Consider the following 25,660-nt stretch of genomic DNA (forward strand, 5'->3'; position numbering starts at 1 on the left):
CTTCCCATTTTTCTTTCTCCGGCTTCTGGTCCGTTTTCGGTTTTTGGTCCGCCCCCCTCCCCCTCGCCCCTTCTCCCCGTGTCCCACTAACACTACTTAGTAAAGACGTTGCGGGGCGGGGGGGGGGAGGTGGGAGGTACGGAAAGACTGCTAGGCTCGTTATTCCCTAACTGAGAAACATTCCCATTTGGGAGAGGGTTTGAAAACCCGCTCCCTGCCTCCCACACCCCCACTCCCCCTCCAATAGTGCTCCCAGCTCTCCAGGAATGTCCTCATCCGCCCGCCTCAGTTCGCGCTCTGTCTGCGGCGGGGTCCCACCGGGTGCAAGGGGGAGGGGAGCAGAGCGAGGGGAGGGCTGGGGAGGAGAGGGGAGGAGGCTGGCTGTGCGTGCCTAGCCTGCCAAAGGGAGATCTGTTCATCTGCGTGTGATCCTGGCCGCCCCGGCGCGTCCACATCCCTCCTTCTCTGGAGCACAGCGTAGCAGCGGCGGCGGCGGCGGCAGCGGCAGCAGCAGCAGGAGTTTGAAATATCTCCGCTCCTTCCTCCTGGAAAACCTGTCCACCCGGCGCGCCCTAGCCTCCCACAGGATTCTAGCTTCCTAAAGTCAGCTTCCCAGTCTTTGGCCGGGAGGCAGACGACAAGGCTGGGGCGTCTTTTTCGTGGATGTTACTGCTCGGGAAAGGCAGCAAGTTGCATGTGCGTCCGGGACCGGGAAGGAAAGGAGCCAGCCGCCTTGCGAACCATGTAAGTGCCGCTCTCCGAGCTCCGACTGGCGGACGGGGACCGGGATGAGGATGCGGGCAGGAAAGGGACCTCTCTCTCCCCTGACCCCTGGCAGCTCTCTGCTCCGGGACTCAGGGGCTCAGCCAAGCTTTGCTCTCCCGTCGTCCTTCCTCCTTGGCAGGGTCTAATTCTGTGTCTGTTCCCAGGAGGTGCTGCTTCCCATCCTTCCCTCGGCGGGCAGGGCAGGGCACGGGGTTAGAGAGCGCGAGCCAAGACTCTCCAACTCCCAGGAAAGAAGCATTCTTTGTGCGTCTTTAAGCTGGGGTCTCCCCGATCGCGGGGGCATGAAGGTGGTTTCTAACCTCCAGCTGTAGACGAGGGGCCCTTTTCACTGGTTCTGCTGCTTGTTTCCTCTCCTAGCTTGGCTGCGGCCAGCAGAGCTCCCACGGGCTAACTCCGGAGTGACCTGCCGCCGAAAGAATTCAGGAAAGGGGCCAAAGGGCCTTTCCCAAAGACATCCAGGGCTGCTCTGGAGAGAGAGAGCCCAGCCTAAGGCACCCTCCAGGGCAGCCCAAGCCTGACTGGATACTTAAGTAATGGAGTTTGAGCGGTTGAGCTAGACGGGATTTCTTTCACATTTTCACTCGTTTGTGGAAAGTTTTGGGTAGTCAGACCTAGAGAGGCGGAAGATGAGGGCCGGAGAAGGACATTCAGATTCCATCTGTGGTCCTCGGTGAAGGAAACAGAGAGCTTGCTTTATTTCTCTGGTTGGAAGGCGACCCGCTGAATCGGGTTGGGCAAGTAGGTTTCATTGTGAGACCACACATACACATGCTTTCATTTTCACTGGAGGACAGTCGTTGCTGAGGCTGAAGGAATGACCAGATTCTCCACTCTGTGTGTCTCTGTGGGTGTGTGAAAGGGAGGGAGCCCAGGGTTAGTTGTCTACTGTACGCAGACAGTGAGCCCGTACCCCTCTAAGGCCACTCAGTCTGTACCTACTCTGAATGAACTTGGAGAGTAAAAACTTGGGAAAGCCGTATTGGAAACAAATGTTTGGAGGCTAAAATCTAAGAAAGGAAACAAACTCTGCTGTGGCTTATTTTATTTTAAAACCCGATGATAAGTTTACTGCAAGTGAACTTTCTGAACTAATTTTATTGCCTGTAACATGAAGTAAATTTACTAACTTGGCAAATAGATGGCATGCATTTCTTTAATAGCTGTCAATAATTACTTGACCAAGATTGTGGGAGGAGAGAGTCAGGTATACTCAACTTGGGGTATAATGAAAATCACTTATAAAGGCTTGGGATTTCATAGAATTTCAAACTGAGTCGACTTAGTTGGTATGATCACTTTTCTCAAGACGCTTAACCTTATTTCTTCTGCTGTTTTTTCACTAGGGATTATTCTCCGTACTACAGAAGAAAAGAAGTTGATGGCCAATAAAATTTAAGATTGCCTCTCAGAAGATTTTCCAAAGCTAAAGGATTAAGGCTTCCTGTGAGTCTTCCTTTGACATATCAATACTCTTCATTCTCAGGAACAACTTAGTTCTGGTGCTTTGTGGGTCCTCATTGCAGCATCTAGTGTTTTTGGACAAAATCATGGCATCTAGCCTAACCTGCACAGGTGTGATATGGGCGCTGCTCTCCTTTCTCTGTGCTGCAGCCTCCTGTGTAGGATTCTTCATGCCTTACTGGCTTTTAGGATCCCAAATGGGAAAACCAGTGTCCTTTGGCACTTTTCGGAGGTGCTCATATCCAGTGCATGATGAGAATCGCCAGACGATGGTGATGGTGGAGGAGTGTGGGCGCTATGCCTCCTTTCAAGGTATCCCCAGTGCAGAATGGAGGATCTGTACTGTAGTGACCGGGCTGGGTTGTGGCCTTCTTCTCCTGGTGGCACTGACTGCCCTCATGGGTTGCTGTGTGTCTGAGCTCATCTCAAGAACAGTCGGCAGGGTGGCAGGAGGAATTCAGTTCCTAGGGGGTAAGTGATCACTTGATTTTTGAGTAATTTTCAGGTTGGTTCCTATAATCTCTATTTTAATTTGTGTTGCTGCTTTTCTGCTAGGGTCCTGTCATTCTTGTTCAGATACCACTTAACAGCTGGATGGGCTATATAATGCTGTGCCTCTAATGGTAGGACAGAATTAAAAGAACTCATTGGAATTATTCTACAATACTCTACAGCAGCATGTATGTTTCACATATGCATTGAAGCGTGATGCATCATTGACCTGTCAGATTCACCTGTATGGGGTAACAGTACTGGATTAAATTGGAAACAGAGCAGGGAAGATAGATTTTACATTCCCAGTCATCATCTTGCCATGATTTTACAATAAGATTACATGATGCCATTTTTGGTGATTAAGATTTCATATGGAAATGAAAAGTGGTTTTGCAGTCTTTGATATTTGTATTACTCTTTGCTATTTTTTTGTTTGTGATGAAATTTCATAACAACTTGGGTTTACATTGTATCTCTAATTAAATGGTATGTTGTAGGAAGTGAACTTGTGTCTTCATTACTTATAGGAAGTTTTTGGTGAAGTACTTCTACAATATAGGCAACATTTTTTTTTTTAATTTATACTTAAGGAGTTAGTGGGAAGCCCTGAGAGGTTAAATGTTTCCCAGGGGGTCCCACAGTCAGTATTAAGTGTTAGAATGAGAATGAAATTCAGGTTTGCCAGACTTCAAGGTTAGCTCTTTACTTACTATGCTAATGGAAACAGTTTAATCACACAGTCTAGTGACATTGTCATCACTGCAAGGATGACCACTGGAAAGAGAATTAATGTTAGAAGCTTGATTATAGCATTAAGAGTTTACCTGTTCTTGGAGACCTTGCCATAGGCAAAGGAAAATATTCATGGAAATTATGTTTGATTTTTACCAGATTGGACATTTCTATTGATAAACAACAGAAAAAAAAAAACTTTGTCCAGCAAGTTTTGGTTTGTTCCTTCTGATCATATGGTTTTAATTGTACATTATATGTTTTTCCACTGTGTTTTTCACCTGTATTCTTCAAGCTGACTGGCTGAGCCTGCCAGATTTGGAGTTTACTCTGGAAATATGGCATTCATAGATAGAGCAGAAAACCAGGGAGAATGGAAAATTCTTCAAAGCATGTAACTTTGTCATGAAGGAAAAGTGAATTCTTAAGTTTTGGTGTGTTACTGAGAAGATCCAGAAAAAAACAAGCCAAGAATGTTTATCCCTTGAGTCTTCTTTTCATTCTCAGAATAGCCAATCAGCTTATCTGGTGTGGAACCGCTCAGTAACATTGTACAAAAAGGTGGAGTTCTTCAGAGACTGGAAGGAACAGTACTGCAGAAAAACAAATGAAAGTTTCAAATGCGAACTTGGTTTTTCCATTTCTTGGTTTTTATGCTGGTTTCTGATTTACTTCTGTTGGGTGATAAAGAGAACTTAGGCAAATGGTAAAACCATTGTGGGTTTTTTGTTATTTTTTTTATCTTTTTGAGATTCAGTTTAACATTTGAACAAAGAGTAGGCTTCTTTGTAACTGGAACATGGATAACAAAGTTGTTTCAGAACATAGATATAAAAGTGCTGATTCTTATAAATGCCTCATTTTTGAGGGCATTGTTGTAATAGTTGGGACCACATTATTTTTCTTCACTCATAAATGGGTTGATTTTGGCACTTTACCTGGGTAAAGAATTATGACTTTTCTTTTTTACAGTAAGTATTACATTCTGTTCTCCTTAATTAGTGCAGACTGTTACTCTTCCTGGCATAAAGGAAATTGCTTACAAAGAGAAATCCATTTTCATTGATTATCTTTAAACATATACAACTCTGAAAGACAGTAAGTAGTAGGTGAATCTAACCATGAAATGCTCACATACATATTCCTTTTTGAAGTCACATAGTTCCAAAACATGACAAGATAAACATAACTATTTTCAGAAAACAAAGATAGAAATCTATTGAAAACTTTAAAAACTTTAAAAAAATTTCTTTTTATGATTACTTTTTGTTTGACTCAGATTCTGGTTAGAGTGAAAGACAGCTGAAGTAGTACTTTGCCCTAAACAGTTGATTTTTCTGTAATAGATCTACCACTGAAGATGCAAGCTATATTAAAGTTCTATTGATGATTTTGAAACTAATCCTAAGAAGGTATGAGAGTTATTCTGATTCTATCCTCTTGAGGGCACAAGTAAGTAGACCCAGGGTTATAGTTGATAACAGCAACTTCAGTCCTTCTCCTTTTAAAAAAATCTGAAATATTACAAAAATGACAAAGCTGTTCTTTATAGAGTGATCATCACAATATTCTCCTAAAAGGCTAGACCATACAAAAAGACTACTTAAAAAGTCTTCAGCCTATAGTTTTCCAATTATTGAGTCTTTCTATTCAGGACTAATCTGAGTGACTTCATTTCATGAAAATAGAAAACAGATGAGAAAGTAAGAGGATGGGAGAGACTAGGACCTGAGTGAGAGGTTTTTGAAGAGTATGCCCCATGCTAAACTAACATTATTAAAACCTATGGCTGTGAAGCTTTGGAGATGCAGTCTATTCAGGGAGTACAAAGCTGAAAGCAGATTTTCTTATTAAACTGGCTTGCCCAGAAGGTTGTGTTTACCTAGAGTTAGGTAAACCCAAGATTTACTTAGACAGCAGGAAGCAAGTGAATTTCACATGACAGAACCATTTCTACTTAACAACTCTGCCTGCTGTGTAGAGATTTGGCCCAGATGGTGTAATGTCAGGGAGTCAAACTTCTACCAAAGTGAGAATAAGATAAAGGGTGAAGCTTCAGTCTAAAATCAGACTTGTCCTGTTTTGGAAGGATAAAAGTTAAAGTAGAATCATTTGAACCAGAGTAAATGCATTGAAAATTTGCCACCTGTTATAATAGAAAATTTTCCTGTGGTCATTGGACTGTGAGCCTTAAGTACTTTTTTTCCTGCCACAGAAATCTTTTTAAAAAAATATCATCATGGAAACTGAGTACCAGAGCAACTAAAGTACTGACTATGTGCCAGGCACTGCGCTAAGTGTTTTACATGATTTATGATATATGATTATTTCGCTAAATGTTTTACATGATTTAGGATTTATGATTATTTCATTTGATTCTTCAATAACCCTGGGAGGTGGGTACTATTATTTTCTCCATTAGACAGATGAGGGAATTGAGACAAATTAGGTAACTTAATAGCCCTAGGTAACCCAACTAGTTAATATCTGTGGCTAGATCTGCACTCAGATCTTCCTGACTCGAGGCTCAGTGCTCTACTCGCTGCACCAAGTATTATGAGCCCTATTATGAGAGATTTTAAAAGGTAAAATGATCAATGCTTAGAAGTCTTATTTTTAGTGGAAAAGCAGGTGTGCACAATTCAGTGATGATACTGTGAGAAAATTGGATATAATTCTCTTGTCCCCCTTTTGGTTTGATATGTGGCATCAATTGTGCAATTTCAAATATTGCTACATGCAAAAAGTGCTTCACTTGAGTTTTCATTAAGAAGAAATTTCTTCATGATACACATTGGATTGCTTCATTTGTGTTGAATAAAGCCTTCATTTCTCTTCTTAGTTTCCTTTTAATTCTATGCAGAAAAGATGCCAAATGAAAATACTGTTTTGAGGAACTAAAGACAGTGAAACTGATTAAAGTATTCTGCAAAAGGGTTATAATGACTGGTGTGTCTTGTTGAAATTTGGCATCTGGTGATGGAGAGGTCTGGATCTCAATTTGGGGTCTCACCTGAAGGGAATTGTGGTACAGGAGTGGGAAGCATAGTGAATGTACCATATGTTTCACCTAGTTTTTTGTTAATTTTTCCACTTATATATTTACATTATATCTGGATTGGTAAAGGAACAACCGGTTAAGAAGTAGATAATTTCTGGGCTAAATTTAGTTTTTGAGTTTATCCAGAGCCCAGTGAAAACATCTATAGAAGCCTTAGTCAAGGGAGATCCAAGGGGAATCAATATCATATATATATATATATACACATTCACATACATACATACACATATGTATGTATACATATAAAATGTATATGTATATGTAGGTATATGCAATTATTATTATTATTAACATTTAATCCCTTTATACTCCAAGCCTTACTTAATTTCCCCCTATCTTACACACCTTTCTAAAACTAAATTGCAAGAGAGTTATGATTCTCCATAAGTAAAAGGAACCCCTACAATGAGAATTCATCACACCAATGAAATCCCAAGTCCAGACCAAAAATAAGCATTAAACAAAACACCCTGTCTTATGGGTGAATTGTACCAGTAGGCATTTGGTAATTATTCCCTAATTTAAAAATGAGCAGAGTGTCCTATAGCACATCATTTGGAAGACATGGGTTAAGATTTTTACTCTATCATCTATGTGACTTTGGTCAAATCACTCAAATTTCTTGGCTCTCAGTTTTCTTTTCTATAAAATGACTGAGTTTGGGCTAGAATACCTTTATAGGATCTTCCAGCTAGAAAATCTGTGATTTGAGGTGACAGACACTTCATAAATATGTGTTCAGTTGAATTAATGTAAAGGCTTGGAAATAGAGGGAGTAAACATGTTAATAACTCAGCAGTAGGCAGAGATTTTCCAGTGTCTCTTAAACTACACTGTGTAGAAAATTGCCTACTCTACCAATACATGATTGTAATGTAGTCATTCAGTGGATAATCTGCAGACTAAATTAGCAGTAGTATGGCTATTTATTGATATAATTTGCATTCAGTACAGTTGACTGCTGATTGCTTGATTTCAGAGCTTAGTTAAAGAAAGGACCAAGATGTAGTGAGAGTGAAGATGTTCACTGTGCATTGAGCACACCAAACTCTCTCCCTATTTGGGTACCTTCCTTGTTTTAGAGCTAGCATCCCAACTACACTATAGAACACTGAATAAACCTCTTCTGCAACTGTTGTACCAGTTAAACTTTTCTGGGGAATCAAACTGCGTGTAATAGCTGTTTGCATTGTGTCTCTTTACATCAGATTGTGAGCTCTCTGAGAGCAGAGACTGTTATGATGTATTTAACATAGCACCTGACACATGGCAAATACAGTAAAGTCTAATTGATTTCTCTTGATCTGGCTTTTATTTTGGTTCTTGCACTCTTATTTACTGTTTACTTTTTGGTACATGGTCTGAAGTGTTAGTTTTAAAATGAAAAAAAAAATCTCTGTACCAGTCATAAGAAGTTGTAAATGGAGAGCCCAGAAATAAGATTTTAATCTAGTTTGCATTTGGAAAGAATGAGCCACATTGCAAGAATGAAGCCTAAGGGAGATGCTGACACTTCCATCCTTGAATTCTGCTGGTTATAGTAATGCCAACCCACATCAGCCACTTCTGTCTTAAAATAACAGAATAATTAAGGCAAGAAGGGACCCTGAGCCCATACTCTTGCCTCTAGGAAGAATTAGTCTTAAACCACTTCAGACTGATGAGTATCTCTCCTGGTCCAAAAGATTTCTAGGGAAAGAGACTACACATTTTCCCTCAGTAATTTGCTCTCAGGTTTCACAACCCTTAGTTCCTTGGCCGGTTTACTTGACAAAGAGAAAGCCTTTGTTCCACAGTCACAGATTACACCTGTGGTACTAGGCAGCTGTGTCACAAATGTGGGGGGATTGAGTTTGAAATTGTGGGTGGATTTATAGTACCCAATACCAGGGTGGAAAAACAGACTCAAGCCCAAGTCTCATTAATAGTGGATTGGAGGTATTGTGTTTTTAGACGAAGAATGTACTTGGTTTAAAGTTAATAAATTTAGACTATATTGAAAGCCTAAGGACATATTGCGTTTTAAACTCTGGAGTCAGGAAAATGAATTCATATCTGGTCTGTGACACTTCTGCCTATGTGGTTAAGTGGATAAGACAATTAACTTCTCTTTTCCTCAGTTTCCTATAATGTAAAATGGAGATGATAATAGCAGCTTCCCATAATTATTGTGAGCATCAAATGAAATAATATTTATAAAGTACTTAATATATAGTAGGCACTTGATACATATTTCCCCCCTTCCTTTATATATGTTTGTCATCCCTTTAAGACTTGGAAATTCCTTGAGGATAGATAATGTGTTTGGTGAACTTTTAATTCAGCAGAGAATAAGATTTTTCATGTGTTAATACATTATATATTTTGATAATGTGTGAAAGCAATTGGTACTTTCTCCACAATATTCTTCTTACAGAGTAGCATTTCTTATTTCTTAGTCTCTCATAGCTTCACTGGCCTCCCCTTGTCCAATTCTAATTTTCAAAGAGTTATTTTTGTCTTTGAGAATCTATCTCCTTTTCTATTTGGTTAACCTTTTTTTCCCCCATAATTTTCTTGTTTTTCTTAGATGGTGTCTATTTATTTTTAGTTTTTTCCTCAATGTCTCTCATTTAATTTTAAAATTATTTTTTAAGTTCTCTGAATTCTCTCTGGGCAGAGCCATTTCACATTACTCTTTGGAGGTAGAAGCTTTTTTTACTTCAGTGTCCTCTTCTGAAGGTGAACCCCACCCTTCCCTGTTGTCATAGTATGCTTCAATGGTGGGGTGGGGTTTTTTCTGCTTTGTCAGTTTATTTTTTTTTAAATAAGAGGTATTAATATAAACATTTTCAATCATGGGGTGGGAGGATGGTGTTCTTTCCTCAGAAAGATGTGGAAACCCAAACCAGAACAGAGGGTGAACCCTCCTGCAAGTGCCAGCAGCCAGTAGCATCCTTACTCCACTGCCTCTGCACTTATCAGGTACTTGTTCCTTCTCGCTCAAGGCCGAGTCTTGCAATACATTTGGGCCAGGTGTTCCTAATTACCCAAGGTTCCCTCATTCTTCCCGGACTCAGACTCTGATTCTCCATGCTGTCCAGGAGCTGAAAGTTTCTGTGGTTCCTACTGAAGCTTCAATCACATCCAAACAGCTCCAGGAGTCCCAGAGGTGTTTGCACTTCACAAGAGTTAATCCTTGGTCCTGAGTCTGTGGATCGTCTCAGGTTGTATCAGGAGGACCCCTATTCTGCCCTACATCTTTTTGATTTTTCACCATTCTATGTTCTATCCTAAGGCACGAATATATTCTATTTGTAGGGGAAATCTGGAGAGCTTGAAATTTATTTGCCTACTTCACCATCTTCCCAGAATTCTCTCTCTAGAATAGAATTTCTAATGTGTTTTCTAAACTTTAGTCTTGCGCTGTTCTTCCTTGGATCTTTACAACCAATGACATTATTTTGATGCATTGATAACTAGAATTTAATGTAATATATTTTCATTATGTGTAGTAGAACTCTTATCTGCCTACCCCCAATCTCCATATAGAACATTAAGTGAATTATTATTTATCAGGCTCTTCCATTATTTATTATTTGACTAATCAGAATAATAGGGAGAGCATTTGAGGATGAAAATGAGAGGGCAGCAAATGGAAGAAAAATGGAAAAGATCTTCAAATAATATTATAAGAGGATAGAGCAATTATGCTTGGACTTTAACATCACAGGCCTGAGTATGTTTAATCATGACAGAGAGATGGAACTGAATAGAATAAAATAATAGTACTTAGCTTTCAGGCTTGTGGGGAAAAAGTAAGATGTTTGTAAAGTATTTTGTAAAACTTAAAGTGCTACATAAATGCTACCTATTGCCAACACATACCTGCTTTGCCATTTAAAATTGTTATGAGAAAAATCTGTACATATATCCTTGCTGAGAATATTAATCAAAATTGTTTTCTTAAAATATAGGTCTGATCATGCTACTCCCCAACTCAATAAACTCTAGTGATTCCTTATTACTTCTAGAATCAAAAGTATTTTCCTCTCTTTGACATTTAAAGCTTTTTTTTTTTAAACGTGGCCCCATTCTCTTCCTTTCTGGGCTTGTCTCCATACTCTGTGATGCTGACCTTCTTTTTATTCTTTAGACACAACAATCCACTTCCTGTTTCCATGCCTTTGCCCTGTCTGTTCCCCTACGCTTGGAATGCACTGTCTCTTTTTTCTCTGCTTCTCCAGTTTCCTTCAAAGCTCCCCACTACTTGAAGTTTTTTCTGATTTCTGCAGCTGCTACAGCAATTGTCAGATCGGATTTTCCAAACAGTGGTTTCTACAGTAATAACTTTTAATACATTGAAGGTCTACTTGTCCCTTACATGTAAAGATAACACAGCATTTGCTTTAAAATTGCTTTAGACTGTAGCAGCAAGATAGTATTGTTCAACTTGGAATTTGCTTGGATCCCTTTATTCTCCAGCCATATTTATTTAGCGTAGTACTTCAGTGTAATGGATGGAGAACTGGCCTTAATGCTAGAAAGACAAAAGTTCAAGGCCTGTCTCTGACACAAAGTGGATGCCATACTTTGAGTAGTTACTTATCCTGTGTCTATTAGCTGTCAATAAGGTGATCACTTGCATTGGAAGAGGGAATTTCTTCCCTTGGGAGTTCTTAATTCCTGGGAAAAATTACAGTTATCTATATTTAGGCAATCATTCTCTTTTTCACATCATTTGTTTTTACTTTTGAAGAAACACGAATAAATCAAAGCAAAAGGTAGAAGACTGTGCAAGACTTAGAATCAGAAAGGTCTAGGTTGGACTTGAATGTAACATTTATTAGCTATGTAATCATGAACAAGACACTCAACCATTATGTAGCTCAGTTTTTTCATCTGTAAAATGGGGATTAAGGCTGTGTTAAATATCCTTTCCTGAGTTGTTTTGTGGCTCAAATGAGATAATTTATGTTAAGTGCTTTGCAAACCTTAAAAACCATATTATGTAATAAACATCATCACTTTTATTATCTGTTGAAAATATAAATATTATGAGGAATTATTTATTGAATTTCAGATTTATCTAGCAGCAATTTTAAATGTCACATTTGTGATGATTTTCCCCTTTGAATTCTCCAGACTGATTTTGGTATGACCTCAATTTCCCATGATTATTTCACTTTGCTTTTTTCTGAACAAAATCATGTAGAGACATTCTTTTGATTTTTAATGTCTTTCTTTTTGTTGCCTCTAGTTAGCAATAAATCAGAGTAAGAATTATTTCATCTTTGTACCCTGTACATAGTGAAAATTTGATGAATGTTTGACAATTTCTTGATTAGATCATAGTGATTTTTAGAATCAGTAATTCTTTCCACTGCATGATACTACTTCTCTTCCTAGGCCATTTAAAAACCAAACAAAATGTGTTGCTCTTTGATGCAATGTGGATCAGCTGTCTTGCAAATTTTTGCTGTGTATTATAAGGGAATCTTAAGAAGTGTAAATGATAAGTGAAATTCGTAAATGATTTTGGGAAAAAAAACCAACTCAGAGCACATGCCTTATTGATAATGGGTTTAAAAGGTCACTCTATAACATCTCAAGATACAGTTTAAAAAGTTGCAGATAGAACAAAGCTGTCATTGTTGAACTGTGAACACTTGATCCCTCTAGCTCTTTCCACATCTGCTTGAATATCTTACTGTACAAGTTGTTTGTCATTTGGCTGAGTGGCAGAGCATACCCTATAGTACAATATTTTTATCACTAGATGTTAGCAGTCTCTAAGGAGAACTTTACTCATTAACCTGCTAGTCCTATTTCACTTTACTTGGGCAAATGGCAGATGTTCTTATTTTTACAGATGTTTGCTACTCAGGTATTTGTAAAATATCCACCCCTTCATTACTGTTTCTTGTATATGTAAAACATTCCACATCTAGACTCTAGGCATTTTTATTGTCTGTCCTCCATTCTGGAATTGTCTCTCCTCATTTCCATGTCTAGCTTTCTTGTCTTCCTTCAAGTTCCTTCAAAAATCCCATTTTCTACATCTCACCTTTCTTAAAATCCCCTTAATACTAATGATTTTCCTTTGTTGATCATTCCTAATTTATCCTGTTCTTTTTCTTTTTTGTACGTAGTTGTTCACAAGTTATCTTTCCCATTAGAGCTACATGAGAGCAGGTACTATTTTTTTCCTTTATTTGAATCCCCAATGTTTAGCATAGAGCCTAGAAAATGATAGCTGCTTCTTCCATCCAGTGACAGGAGGTAAGAGCTAAGTTTATCATAGTTAAAAGATCGCAAAATCTGTTACTGTGTACAATATTCTCCTGATTCTGCTCACTTCACTTAGCATCAGTTCATGTAAGTCTTTCAAGGCTTTTTCTTCATTTCATCATTTCTTATAGAACAGTAGTATTCTATTATATTCATGTACCACAATTTGTTCACTCAGTCTCTAGTTGATGGACATCTGCCAATTTCCAATTCTTTCTCTGGCTTCCTTTTGAGTCCAAACTAAATTCCACTTTCAATGGGAAATCTTCCCTGACCCTTCTTAACTCCAGTACCTTCTCTCTGTTAATTATCTTCTATTTTTCCAATGTAATTTATATGTCCTATATAATATTTGCTTGGTGTTGTCTCCCTCATTAAACTACAAGCTTCCTGAAGCAGAGCTTGTTTTTTTACCTCTTTTTGTATCCCAAGCACAGTGCCCAGAACACAGTAGGAGCTTAATAAATATTTGTTTATTTTGTTTATTGTTTAATAAATGCTTGATTTGTTTAGTATGTTAATAATTTATTAGTTAATTAGTTAATAATGATCAATTGTACTTATTCATTCATTCAATCATTTATTCATTTATAAAGTATCTTAAGATTTGCAAAATGTCTTGCATGTATTACCTCATGTTATCTCCACAACAACTCTTTAAGGTAGGAGCTATTGTTATCCCCATTTATAGATGAGGATTCTGAAGCTAAGAGAGGTGAAATGACTTGGCCAGGTTTCTAGGCCTAATAAATGTTTGAGGTAGGATTTGAATTTAAGGCTTCTTCACTACGTGTTTAATATGCTACCTGGCTCCACTATCTATTTCTCAAAAACAATACTGTGTCTAAGAGAGAGGTGCTGATTGAGCCACAGTAAGCCTATTGATTAATAGAGGGGTTGGAAATAGTCTCACTCAAAAAATGAAAAGGATCCTATCTATTAGATTCTCACTAGATTCTCCCTGGGTTCCAGTCTCCTAACTTTAAATATTTTTCAGCTTCATAAGGTGAAATGGTAATCTTTCAGGCAAATATTTATTCATGATTAATAAAATATTTAGTGATTACACTGGCATTTAGGCACTGTTATTTCTTTCCCCTTTATACATAACAACAGGATTTAGTCTATTGGTCAGAAATATATATGATAGGAACATGAACAGACATATGTAGCATGTTGCAGAACATCTGGGGAAATTGCCTAAGCATCTGGGGAATAACAAACATATTGCCATTTTTGTTTCAATGGAACAATTTGACCTTTTCCTTATTGTGTGAAGATTGTGTTCCAATGCAAAAATTCTTTTATTATGATACTTTTTATAATAATCCTTTGTTAAGGCAAAAGACAATTGGACTGGTTTCTAAAATCACTAAGCTAAGAATTTGGTTTTCTTTTAAGGAGTGATATATATATGTATATATATATTATATATATATAATAAAACTTTATACATAAATCACAAAAAAGATAATAGATTTAGAGATGGAAGAGACTATCAATGTTAACTAGTCCAAATTTTTTTTTTTTTTTTTTGCTGAGGCAGTTGGGGTTAAGTGACTTGCCCAGCATCACACCTAGGAAGTGTTAAGTGTCTGAGGCTAGATTTGAACTCGGGTCCTCCTGATTTCAGGACTGGTGCTCTATCCACTGCGCCACCTAACTGCCCTCAAACTCCTAATTTTGTAGGGAAGAAAATGAGGCTGGGAGAGAAGAGATGATTTGTCCAGTGTTACACAAGGTAGTGAGAAGGAAAACTAATTTGAACCTCTTTCTCCTCTTCCTCTTTCTCCAAATCCTTTGCCCTTTGAATTTCATTACACTGTTTCTATTATAAAATTGTAGATATTGTAGATCAAATCAAACAATCTAAAGATGGTTCATTTTTGTAATATCGTGAAGATTAATCAGGTGGTTGTCAGGTATTCGGGCAAATTCTAATTTAGAATTAATGTAGAACATTCTTGGCTGGAGAAATACATTTTACTTTCAAATCATCTTATAGAAAAGCAGCTTGGTGCAGCGGTCAGAAATTTGCAATGAGAACTGAGGAGATCTGGGTTTGAGTTCTGTCACTGACTTAATGGCTACAAATAGCTCACCTTGTCAGTATGCAAATAGCTCACCTTGTCAGTATGCAAATAGCTCACCTTGTCAGTATGCAAATAGCTCACCTTGTCAAGCATGCTAGGCAATTGTGTCAGGTTAGAAATTTCAGAAAGGGTGCTAATCTATATCAGTGGAGGGATTTTTTCCATTATCCTGGAGTTCCCTCTTTTGATGAAATCACAGTTGGCTATCTTGTTTTATGGGTTATGTGAGTAAGTAGTTTATTAGCTTGCCAGGACTAGTATTTGATATATTGATCTATATAAAGGACAAATCAACTATATAAGCTTTATTCTTTAATTTTCCACTTTGTCAAGTAACAAACATTTTCTGCACGTTATATTCAGATTAATATTTTTAATTAGAAGGCTCTGATCATAGCAGTTCCTTGCTCATAAAGCATCATTCACTTCCAATTATTACTGAGCTGACCATTCCAAATATTCTGTGGGTTGATCCTGGAACTTGATTGGTGGCAGATTGGTATCGCTCTGGGTACAGGAGTCTAGAAACTGCACAGAACTTCTGTGATAGTGAAGATAATTAAGAAAGATTCCAACCATGGCCACTAGAAGGGAATCTAAACAGGAGAGTGGGTCAGCAGAACATGGATTGGACAGCAGAGGAACCCAGCAGGTTGATGGAGAAGAGTGAGAGTATGTCAGAGGCCTAGATAGCAGATATTTGGTATTAGGAAGATCTGACATCAGGAAGCAGAGACCTCACCAAAGAGTCTGTGGTTTATGGGAAGAACTCAGTAACTGAGGGAACTGATGAAAGTGTGTCAAGGTGCTAGAGTTAGAGGAAATGGAAGATGAGCATATGGGCTCAGAGAAAGAAGATATGTACCTAGAACTGGGACTGGGCCCCACAATGCAGGACAAGCCAAGAGTCCACTCACTAGAACTAGGGAACAGAGACAGCAAAGGTGACTCGATGGGAGACACTGGGACAGGACCACTCAGCACGGCATGCTCTCATTGGAGAAGGTGCTGTGCTTTATGAGTAAAGCAGAACTGAATTAGCTCAGAAGAAATGCAAGATATGCAAAGTTTGAGACACTATCCCAAATGTTTATAGGAACTATTTGTGTCCAACCTGTGGTAGAACATTCCAAGCTCTAATCTGAATAGTCATAGTCAGGCACTGTAACTTGACTCTGACTTAATATGTAAGTGATATTGTTTTGGTTCTCTTTGAGAGTGAAGGACAACAATCGATGGATTGGACCACACTATCTCCTTTTATCTCATTTGTCTAGCTAGGGACCATGTTGGCCTGGATTGGAGCTAATTATAATTGGTATTTACATAGAACTCTAAAGTTTACAAAGTACTTTACAAATATTATCTCCTAGGAGATAGATGCTTTTATTATCCTAATTTTAGAGTTGAGGAAACTGAAGCAGAAAGAAACCAAGTGACTTATTTAGAGTCACACAGCTAGTAAGTCTCTGAGGTCTGATTTGAACTTGGAACTTATTCTGGAAGAAAAGTTGTATCCAATAGGCCACAATGCAATGAAAGCAACAGCTATGACGTTGTGGTTTTTTCTTCAAGGTAAGTTGCATGACCAACATGAACCAAAATCTCAGACAGCTTTTTAGACTTATTTATCCTTTGCTGCTCTAGATCCTTATCCTCAACCTGGGACAATGCTACCAATAGATTTGTTGGTTGATTGTTGTCCTTCATTCTTGAAGAAGACCAAAATGATATCACTACATTAGAGTTGAGCTATAGTATGTCTGACTGTGGCTGATCAAATCAACATGAGCTTGGGATGCTCTGCCACAGGTCAGACACAAATAATCCCTTTGGACAGTTGAGGTAACTTCTCTAACTTTATGCATCTCGAATTTCTTCTGAGCTAATTTAATTATACTTTGCTCATAGTTCACAACACCTTATCTGATGAGGGGAGGATATGCTGGGTGGTCCTGGGCCAGTGTCTCCCCTGTCATACAATCAATTCTAAAAGTCTTAAGACAGAACTTGAGAGTGTCCTTGTATCATTTTTATTTTTTATTATAGCTTTTTTATTTACAAGATATATGCATGGGTAATTTTTCAGCATTGACCCTTGCAAAAGCTTCTGTTCCAACTTTTTTCCCTTCTTCCCCCCACTCCCTCCCCTAGATGGCAGGTGGACTAATACATGTTAAATAAGTTAAAGTATATGTTAAATACAATATATGTATACATGTCCATACAGTTATTTTGCTGTCCTTATATCACTTTTTCTGACCACCTTATGTAAGCACTTGTCATGTATTAGTTCTCCATCAAATAATCTTTTTGACAAGTATACATTTGGCATTCAAACAATACCAATAGATTACTTACAATCTTATATGCATCCTTTTTGCTCCTTTTGTTCTACCTTATAACAGGTTATTTCTGTTTATTTTTCTGTCCTTCTGTAGCTAAATTACAGGTCCAACTTCAGTACAGGGACTATTCTCCACTTACCCCTCTCCCATCTTTGTATCATTATAGTATTTTATTCTTAATAAAATTCTTATTGTGAGTTTCTATATTTAAATACTTAAATATTCTTAGAGAAAAAGAAAACCAAATTCTGTTTATTTCTTTGATTCTTTCATGTCTGTGCCTTACTTCCTCTTTTAGATTGTAAGATCCTTAAAGTCAAGAATGGGATCTGACATACCTTGACTTTATTGTTTTATTCCATACCATAGAGGTATGGCCATCTCCAGGTAATTTTATTGCCCACTCTCAGTTATCCAACTCACTTACATGTGATGACATCAAATCTCTGATGTCATGGTCCTTGCTGAGAATGATGGATAAATAGCAGCAGCAAAGAGCTTTATATTTATCAAGTACTTGTTTCCTGATTGATGAATAAAGACATATGTAATGGGAAGCTTTACTCAAGTGTAAAGGCTGGAATTTCAGCAGCAGCCACTCATTAACTAAGCAGCATTAAATAAGTCATCTACATTCTCTGGATCTCCTTTTGGTTATTCCTAAAATAGGAATGATCATAATAACAAGAATACATTTCACTCCCAACTTGAGAGAAATATTTGTAAGATAAAATGTAGTAGTCCTGTCTATGAGAAAGCACTCAGGATGTAGCATAAATTCAGGATGATGGTATAATATAATATACATGCATATATACTATATGCATGGATACATATATAACAATATTTCAATAGATTGAATATAAAGCCATCTAGTATGTGGATCTGAATTGCCATAAAAATGTGGTTATTTACAAATGATATAAGAATCCTGGAATGATGCTGGAAGATCATATATCTGACCCAGACAAATTTGTAGTTGTGGTTATATGAAAAACCAAGCATTTTTTTTTATTCTAATTTTTCAGGAAACTTTCAAACAATTCTTAGAAATACATTTAAATCAAACTATCTCCATTTCTGCTTACACAGTACTACTTTGAGCAGCTTGAAAAAGCATATGAATATTACTGACTAGGCTGTTTTCTTATGTGAATAATTCAGCTTTCAGAATTTTTAATAATTTTACCTAGTGCTTTGTGTTTTCAAGTGCTTTCACATGGGGGAATTTCATATAAATAGTTGAAATAGACATTTTGGAACAATGAAATTCTTTTATCACATAAAACCAAATGATATCTTTTTCTCTGTTTTAGAAGAAGGAAATTTAGAATTAAGTATTAAAACAAAAACAACAACAAAGCTCGAGACATGTAAGATTGATTTTGTGAATCTTCGTTTCATAAACAAAGTATGACATTTTCAATCATATCTTCATTTCACTCATACAGAAACAAATGAGTTTCATATTTCAGCTTGCTTATCATTTAAAATCAGTGTCAGAAATCTGAAGTAAATTAGTTCCTGAGCTTGGGGAACTGATAGATTGTTATCACATTTTATGAAAGCTGTGGTACATCTGTACATAGAAAGTAAAGCAAATATGGAAACAGGTTCTCTCTTGATTGTTATCTATGAGTTAATGTTATGTTCAATGAGCCAGCTGTATAAAGGGCTATAAAATTAGATTTGTTGTTGCATTTTATGCGATTGATAGCTTCCATCTATTTGACTTGTCAAATTATTAAAAAAGGAAGACCTTTCAAGATTCTCTGAATTTGTGATTAAATTAGAATTGGATATTTAATTAGTGAATTTTACCATAAGCATTCCTTGGTGGGTCCGCCAAGTGTAAGTAATAGCTTTCTTATGTGTAATTAGGTATTCCTTTCCCAAAGCTCCACAAAAATCCTTAACAAAAGATTCCTCTCATATAATTTTTATGTTCATTCTCATCCTCCCCTCTTTACAGAGAGTGTGGCACAGTGAGCCTGCTGTAAGTATGATGACAGTTCATTCATACAATTGTCTTTTTCTGACTGTATTTGAAAAGGAAGAAAAGAATATTCTTCCAGAAGTGGACATAGCTTTTTCTCACCCTTCACCATTTAGTAGCCTGAATATACCATTAATTTGCCCATATCATTTTTTCCCCTAGGCATACCACTTTACATTGTGTAGCATGGTGGAATAAGCTTCATGGATTTGAAATCAGAAGACTTGGGGGTTACATCCTAGATCTCTCCCTTGTTACCAATTTGACTTTGGGAATTAACCTAACCTAACCTCCTTCAGATGGAGAGGAGAGGAACACTTTGAACTATCATTTACTGCAATTTGACAAACTGTAGAAGTTACTTTCTCCCTTCCCTTAGAGTCTCAGCTATTTATGAAGTTGTGTGAACTGAATATATCTATTTACAAATGTATTTTCCTTACTTATAAGAACATTCTATTCAGTAAGCATAGAATTTCCTGGTCTCTATAGAAGAAAATTGATGTTGGTAACTCACATTTACAATAAAAATAAAATATATTTAAATGCCTATTATATGCCAGAAATTATGCTAAGCAGTTTACAAATATCATCTCAGAGGGCTTCCATCACCACAGTACTGTAAAGGTGGTATACTCATTTTGTAGATCAAATGTGAGGGATCAGAGTGTAAGAGTATTGGAGCTAAGTTGGAATCCAATTATTACCTGTTTGACTTTAGGTTAGTCTAACCTCCTATGGCCTCAATTCCTTCATCTTTGGTGCAAAGGGAGTTTGACTAGATGGCTTCTAATGTGTTGCAACTTCTAAATGATTGGATGATGTTGTAAGACTCATATACAGAACTTAAATTGAGATCATCTGATTCTGAGAAAGGTTTTCCCTCCATTGAACCAAACAACTTCCTTTAGAGAGTTTGAAATGATAATGGACTGAACACCAGGTTTAGGCAGGAAGAAAAGGAACAGTTAAATAATATTAATTCTGGTACTTATCCTGCCTTTTCTTATGAAGTATTTCTTCACTTGTAGTAAATAGCAATGGCTTTAGGATATATTGTGAAGATATATATACATATATATAAGATTTGGGATATTGAGGAGATAGAAAGAAATGAAGAAGAGTTGGTTTAGTACCAAATTATTTTTGTTGTTATTTTAAAATCCCATTGTCTATGGAGAAAATATTAAAATTATCATTAACTTTGAAATTAGACAATGTCTTTGTCCACTAGATTCAATGTAAGACTGCATATGGTTCGTGAGATTTTACTAGAGAACATTGCCTGAGGGGTGTGGTTCTTCTCAACAGTGAGGTGATTCAGGCCAGTTACAATGGACTTGTGATGGGGAGAGCCATCAGCACCCAGAGAGAGGACTGTGGGGACTGACTGTGGATCACAACACAGCATTTTCGTTTTTGTTTTTATTGTTATTTGCTTGCTTTTTGTTTTCTTCCTCGTTTTTGATCTGGTTTTTCTTGTGCAGCTTAATTGTGGAAATACATATAGAAGAATTGCACATGTTTCACATATATTGTATTACTTGCTGTCTAATGGAGGGAGAAAAAATTAGGAACACAAGGATTTCAAGGGTAGATGTTGAAAACTATGCATATATTTTGAAAATAAAAAGCTTTAGTTAAAAAAAAAAGGACATTGCATAAGGTTGAGAAAGTAGAGAGGGCTGGAGATCTGCTTAAATGGAGGGAATGCTAACATTAATGAAAAATCACAGATTATTAAAGGATTTTTGAAGATTTGAATTTTTTTTTATGCAAGGCATTTGGGATTAACTGACTTGCCCAGAGTCATATAGCCCAGTCAGTCAGTAGCCCAGAGCTACTAAGTGTTGAATGGCTGAGGTTGAATTTGAACTCAGGTTTTCCTCAATCTAGGATTGAGCCCTATCCACTTCACTGCACTGCCCCCTACACATTGCTTTTTAATCATAAATGGTTCTAAAAACTTTCCTGCAAGAAATTCTCAGAGGTATTTTTAAAAATTCTATAATTAGGTTAATGGAACTAGAGGAGATCTAGAGGGTATGTAGTTCAACCCTATCACTTTACAGATCAGGACACTGAAGGAAGAGTTAAGTGATTTGCCTAGAGGCTGTAAGGAATAGAATCACATATGAACTCTAGTCACTCTGTTTCTCACTGAGAACTGTTTCCACTTTCCCACATTGAAATACTTTTTCAATGACCAAATTTTCATCAAATGTTCCTGCCTTCCACTTACAATCCTGTTAGCTTGTCTCACCCATCTGACAACTGTATATGATGCCAGTTTGTGAAAAGCCAATGGATTGGTATACCAGGATACAATAAATTGCACTTGATGGGAGCTTCTTCCTTTTCTGAAAATGAAATAAAAATCTAGGCAGGGAAGAATGTTCCTTTATGACATACATTGACAAGAAAGAATGTTGACAAGTCATGAGTTAGGGAAGGCAAATTCCAGAACCCAAGAGACAATGGGAAAGTAGAGATGCACATAAATATTTTAACTTTTTCCTCTCATGCATAAAAATGATATTCTATTTTGATCTTCAGGTTGAGGAAAGTCAGTTTGCTTATCTACACACAGTGGCTATTCTGATTACAGCCCCCCTGGTTGGCAACTTTTACAATTCAATTTGGCTTGCTGATGCCCTTGGCACTCAGTAGGTTTCATTAAATTTCACAGCAGTTAGCTTTCATTCTCTGTGTGGCACCTTTTTATCTACATTTGACTCCAACATAATTTTAGACAATTGGGCTTTGTCTGGAGTGCTTATTCAATAACAATCATTTGGTCCAGTTGGAGTAAGTTTGGAAATCTGAATCAAGGGAGATTGTAGAATGGTGTAAAACATCATTAGAGAGAATATTTGTATTTATCTGAACTTTAGTCCATTAGTTCATTTAAATGGTGCAATGGACTTATTTTATGTATGTATTTCAAGCTATTTTGTAGCTCTCCTCTATCCTTTTTGAGGTAGTTCAGAATTTTGACTATATTATAAAAATAGTGTTTCAGATCACTATAGGTCAAACATATTTGAAATAGAAACTTTTATTGTATTCTATATAAGTACAAGTCTATGGTCTATTTTCCCTTGGAAAATTTAAGAGTACGATTCCATAGTTATTGCCATGCTTTAAAAAAACAAAAAACAAAAACAAAAACAAAAACAACTTTAACTAACTTGGTTTCACAAAGGAAAGAACATTTTTCTCTCATTTTCCCTCTTTTTTTTGCTTCCCTCTGAAATGTTATGCTTAATTTTAAGAGCTTGTAATAACATTTTTATAAGATTGGTAGCATCTTTCATCCGTAACTACAGCGTGCTTAACAAATACAGTTTGCCATCTGTCTGGTTCTGACCAAACAGATCAAAGTTTCAGCTTTGTATACAATTGATTAGCTAGACAGATCATATAATCTGGAATTGTGGCCAGTTTTAGGGCTGCTGACCTTAAGTTCTGAATTTTCTATAGCAATGGCAGCCAGAAAAGGAATTTGTTAAGTTTCTATGGGTCTGATACAGTGAGAAGTGTACCATGCTCTCAAGGAACCTGCAGTCTAAGGGATTGGAGGAGGAGGTAGAAGAATCAGAGAATTCTTGATATCAAAAATAATAAGGAAACATGCACAGAGTAGAGTGTTTTATGTGAAGTACCCCCAAATTGTTCAATGTCACTGGATTGTAGAATAAGGATGAAAAGGTAGGAAGTGTTATAAGGAGCATGCCTAAATTCACAAAGAACAAGCAATAAAGCCATTATTTGAATTCAGGTCTTCTGACTCTAAATTAATTGCTCTTTCTTTGTATTACATTCTTACCTGGTTCCCAAATTGGCTACTTGTGAATACTCCAGCTAAATGGATAGCTAGCTTAAGAATATTATAGGCTGTAGTTGAAGAACATTTTCCTGAGAAAAGATAACTGTCCCTTCTATGGAAGTAGACCTATAATTTTAATTTCATTAGCACCAATGGATAACCAACTAAGTTAAATGACCCAGATGTTGTATTTAATTATACTCCCATTTTCAGAGACTGAACGTTCTGGGGAGATTTGCAGGTCTATCTTGAAGTAACTATCTTGAAGATTAAGGCTTTTTTTGAAGGAGTTTTGCAACTTACATGTTTGATTCTCATGGAACATTAGCAGAATAAAAACAGAAGAATGTCTTTCAAGGCTGTTTGTGATTCTTTCAAATTGTAACGAGAATATGTGTAAGAAAAAGATTTTTTAGAATTGACAATGGAATTAAAAAGGGCTCAAAACACCAACTAGTTATATAGTATGTTCATTCAATAGCAAAGCATGATTCTAGAATAATTAGGTATTTCATTTTATTTTATCACTAAGTAATTACTGAAATAACTTCAAGGAAGAGAAAGGAGTATTTAAATAACATGTTGTCTCAAGCATATAGTTCAAGATTATAGTCATTGACACATTGGGGTTCTTCAGAAAGTTGCAATAAGCTTATAATTTATTATCTCCACCTCCAAATTGCAATACAGATTATTAAAAGGAATGAAGCTTTTTTTGAGAGTGGAGTGCATGACTTGTCATATATGTTTGTACCTAAGGTTCTACTTTTGGTTTCATAAAATTAACTGGAGAAAGATAGGTTAGGAGAGACAATAGCTAGATGACAGTTCATTTAAGAAAGCCCTGGAGTTTTTAATAGATTGCAAGCCCCATTAATTATAACTTTATAGCCTATATAATATAAAACTTTTCCTGGTTGTAAGGCCTTAAGAAAAGGGAGTGGGTCTCTGGTTTCAATCATATAAGGAGCTCTTCTTCAATAGAGGAATATTTATAACAAGAATTATAACAAATTATAATGAGAGTGGTCTAAAGCACCAAGGGATTAAGTGATTTGCTCTAGTCACATTGTCAATTTGTGTCAGAGGCAGAATGTGAACTCTGCTCATTCTGGTCTAAAGGCTTGCTCTCTAGCCACATGCTACTTTCACTTAAAAGATAGAATATAGATCAACACATTTGTGTATGTTTTGCAAGCTATTTTGATCAACACACCTCCAGTACTAATTTGACCAGTATTTTCTTTGAAATTATCTCTAAATGCTAATGAGATTCTTTACACTGATGATTTTATATGGTAGTGAAGAGAAGTAAAGTCAATAAGCATTTATTAAGTACCTACAATATACTATGTACTATGCTGTCTCGGAGGGGTACAAAGAAAGGCAAAAACAGCCTTTCTTCTAAAAGAGATAACAGTCCAATGAAGAGACATGTAAAGAAATATGTACAAATGAGGTAAACTGTAGATAATCTCCTAAGGGAAAGTTTAAGGGAGTTTAAGGAGGATATAGAAAGGTATCTTGCAAGAGACAGTTCTTTAGCTGAGACCTAAAGGAACTCAGGAAATCTGGGAGGCAGAGGTGAGAAGGGAAAGTGCTTCAGGCATGGGGAATAGCCAATGAAAATGCTTGGAATCAGGAGATAGTGTATCATGTATGAGGAATAGTAAGGAGGTTTGTACCACTGGCTCAGGGAATGTAGATGGGAATAAGATGTAAGAAGACTGGAAATGTAGGAAAGAGTCAAGTTATGAAGGAGCTTGAATGCCAAAGTAGGGATTTTTATTTGATCTTGAAGGTAATAGGGTGACAGTGGAGTTTATTGAATAGGAGGGAACATGAGCTGAGTGCAGGATGTATTTAGAGTTATTATTCTCTCTGACATCACTATGCAGCAGACCTATAATTACTAAAAGGCCCCAAGATAAAAATCAGAGGGAAAATAAGACATTTTCTATTAATTACAGTAGAATGGCAAGTAGGTACTTTTTCTGGGCTAGTCTGAAATTGGGTCATACCACTTTAAGGATCACAAAGCTTATAGAGATATAAACTCTAAGATATAGAAGGGACTCCAGAATTTATCTTGCCCAACTCATAAATGAACTGAAATCTTTCTTCTCAGAATTCTTGAGAAGTAGGTATTCAATCTTATTTGAATACCTCTTAAGATAGACTATTCCACTTTTTGAACAGCTCTTATTTTCAGGATGTTTCTCCTTATATCAAGCCTAAATTGGTCCCTCTGCAACATCCAAGCATTGCTTCTAGTTGTACCCTTTAATGTCAGACAAAATCTAATTATTCTTTGGTCTGATAGCCTTGAAAATACTTGAAGTTACTTTCATATCCCTTACATGTATTCAAATTCTTATTTCTTTCAACAAGTTATTTCCATGATCTCCATTCTCATTCATGATTCTGGTTGTTATCTGAGTGCTTACACTAATTTGCCAATTTTTTTCCTTAAAAATGGTATCTAGGATTGAACACAGTACTCTGGATATAGTTGTACAGGGTAGGATACAGGGGCTTATTGATATTTTTCATACAGGATGCTGTGATTTGCCTCAAGCAATCAGCATT

General features: G+C 36.9%; 1 protein-coding gene across 2 annotated transcripts in view; it reads left to right on the forward strand.

Annotated features, from left to right (window-relative positions):
* Positions 1-399: 399 nt before the first annotated feature.
* LHFPL6 (LHFPL tetraspan subfamily member 6) overlaps positions 400-25,660 on the forward strand; it is a 285,726-nt gene continuing 260,465 nt past the window's right edge. The window contains exons 1-2 of one of the 2 annotated variants that reach the window (XM_074304849.1): positions 400-744; positions 2,130-2,718. In XM_074304849.1, the coding sequence (XP_074160950.1) occupies positions 2,334-2,718 (385 nt within the window). In that variant the 5' untranslated portion in view covers positions 400-744; positions 2,130-2,333. Of the gene's footprint in view, positions 745-1,005; positions 1,525-2,129; positions 2,719-25,660 lie in introns of those variants that run through there. The other variant, XM_074304850.1, reaches the window with a different exon arrangement.

Source organism: Sminthopsis crassicaudata, chromosome 3 (genome assembly GCF_048593235.1).
Source record: "Sminthopsis crassicaudata isolate SCR6 chromosome 3, ASM4859323v1, whole genome shotgun sequence".
In the NCBI taxonomy this organism is placed as follows: domain Eukaryota; kingdom Metazoa; phylum Chordata; class Mammalia; order Dasyuromorphia; family Dasyuridae; genus Sminthopsis; species Sminthopsis crassicaudata.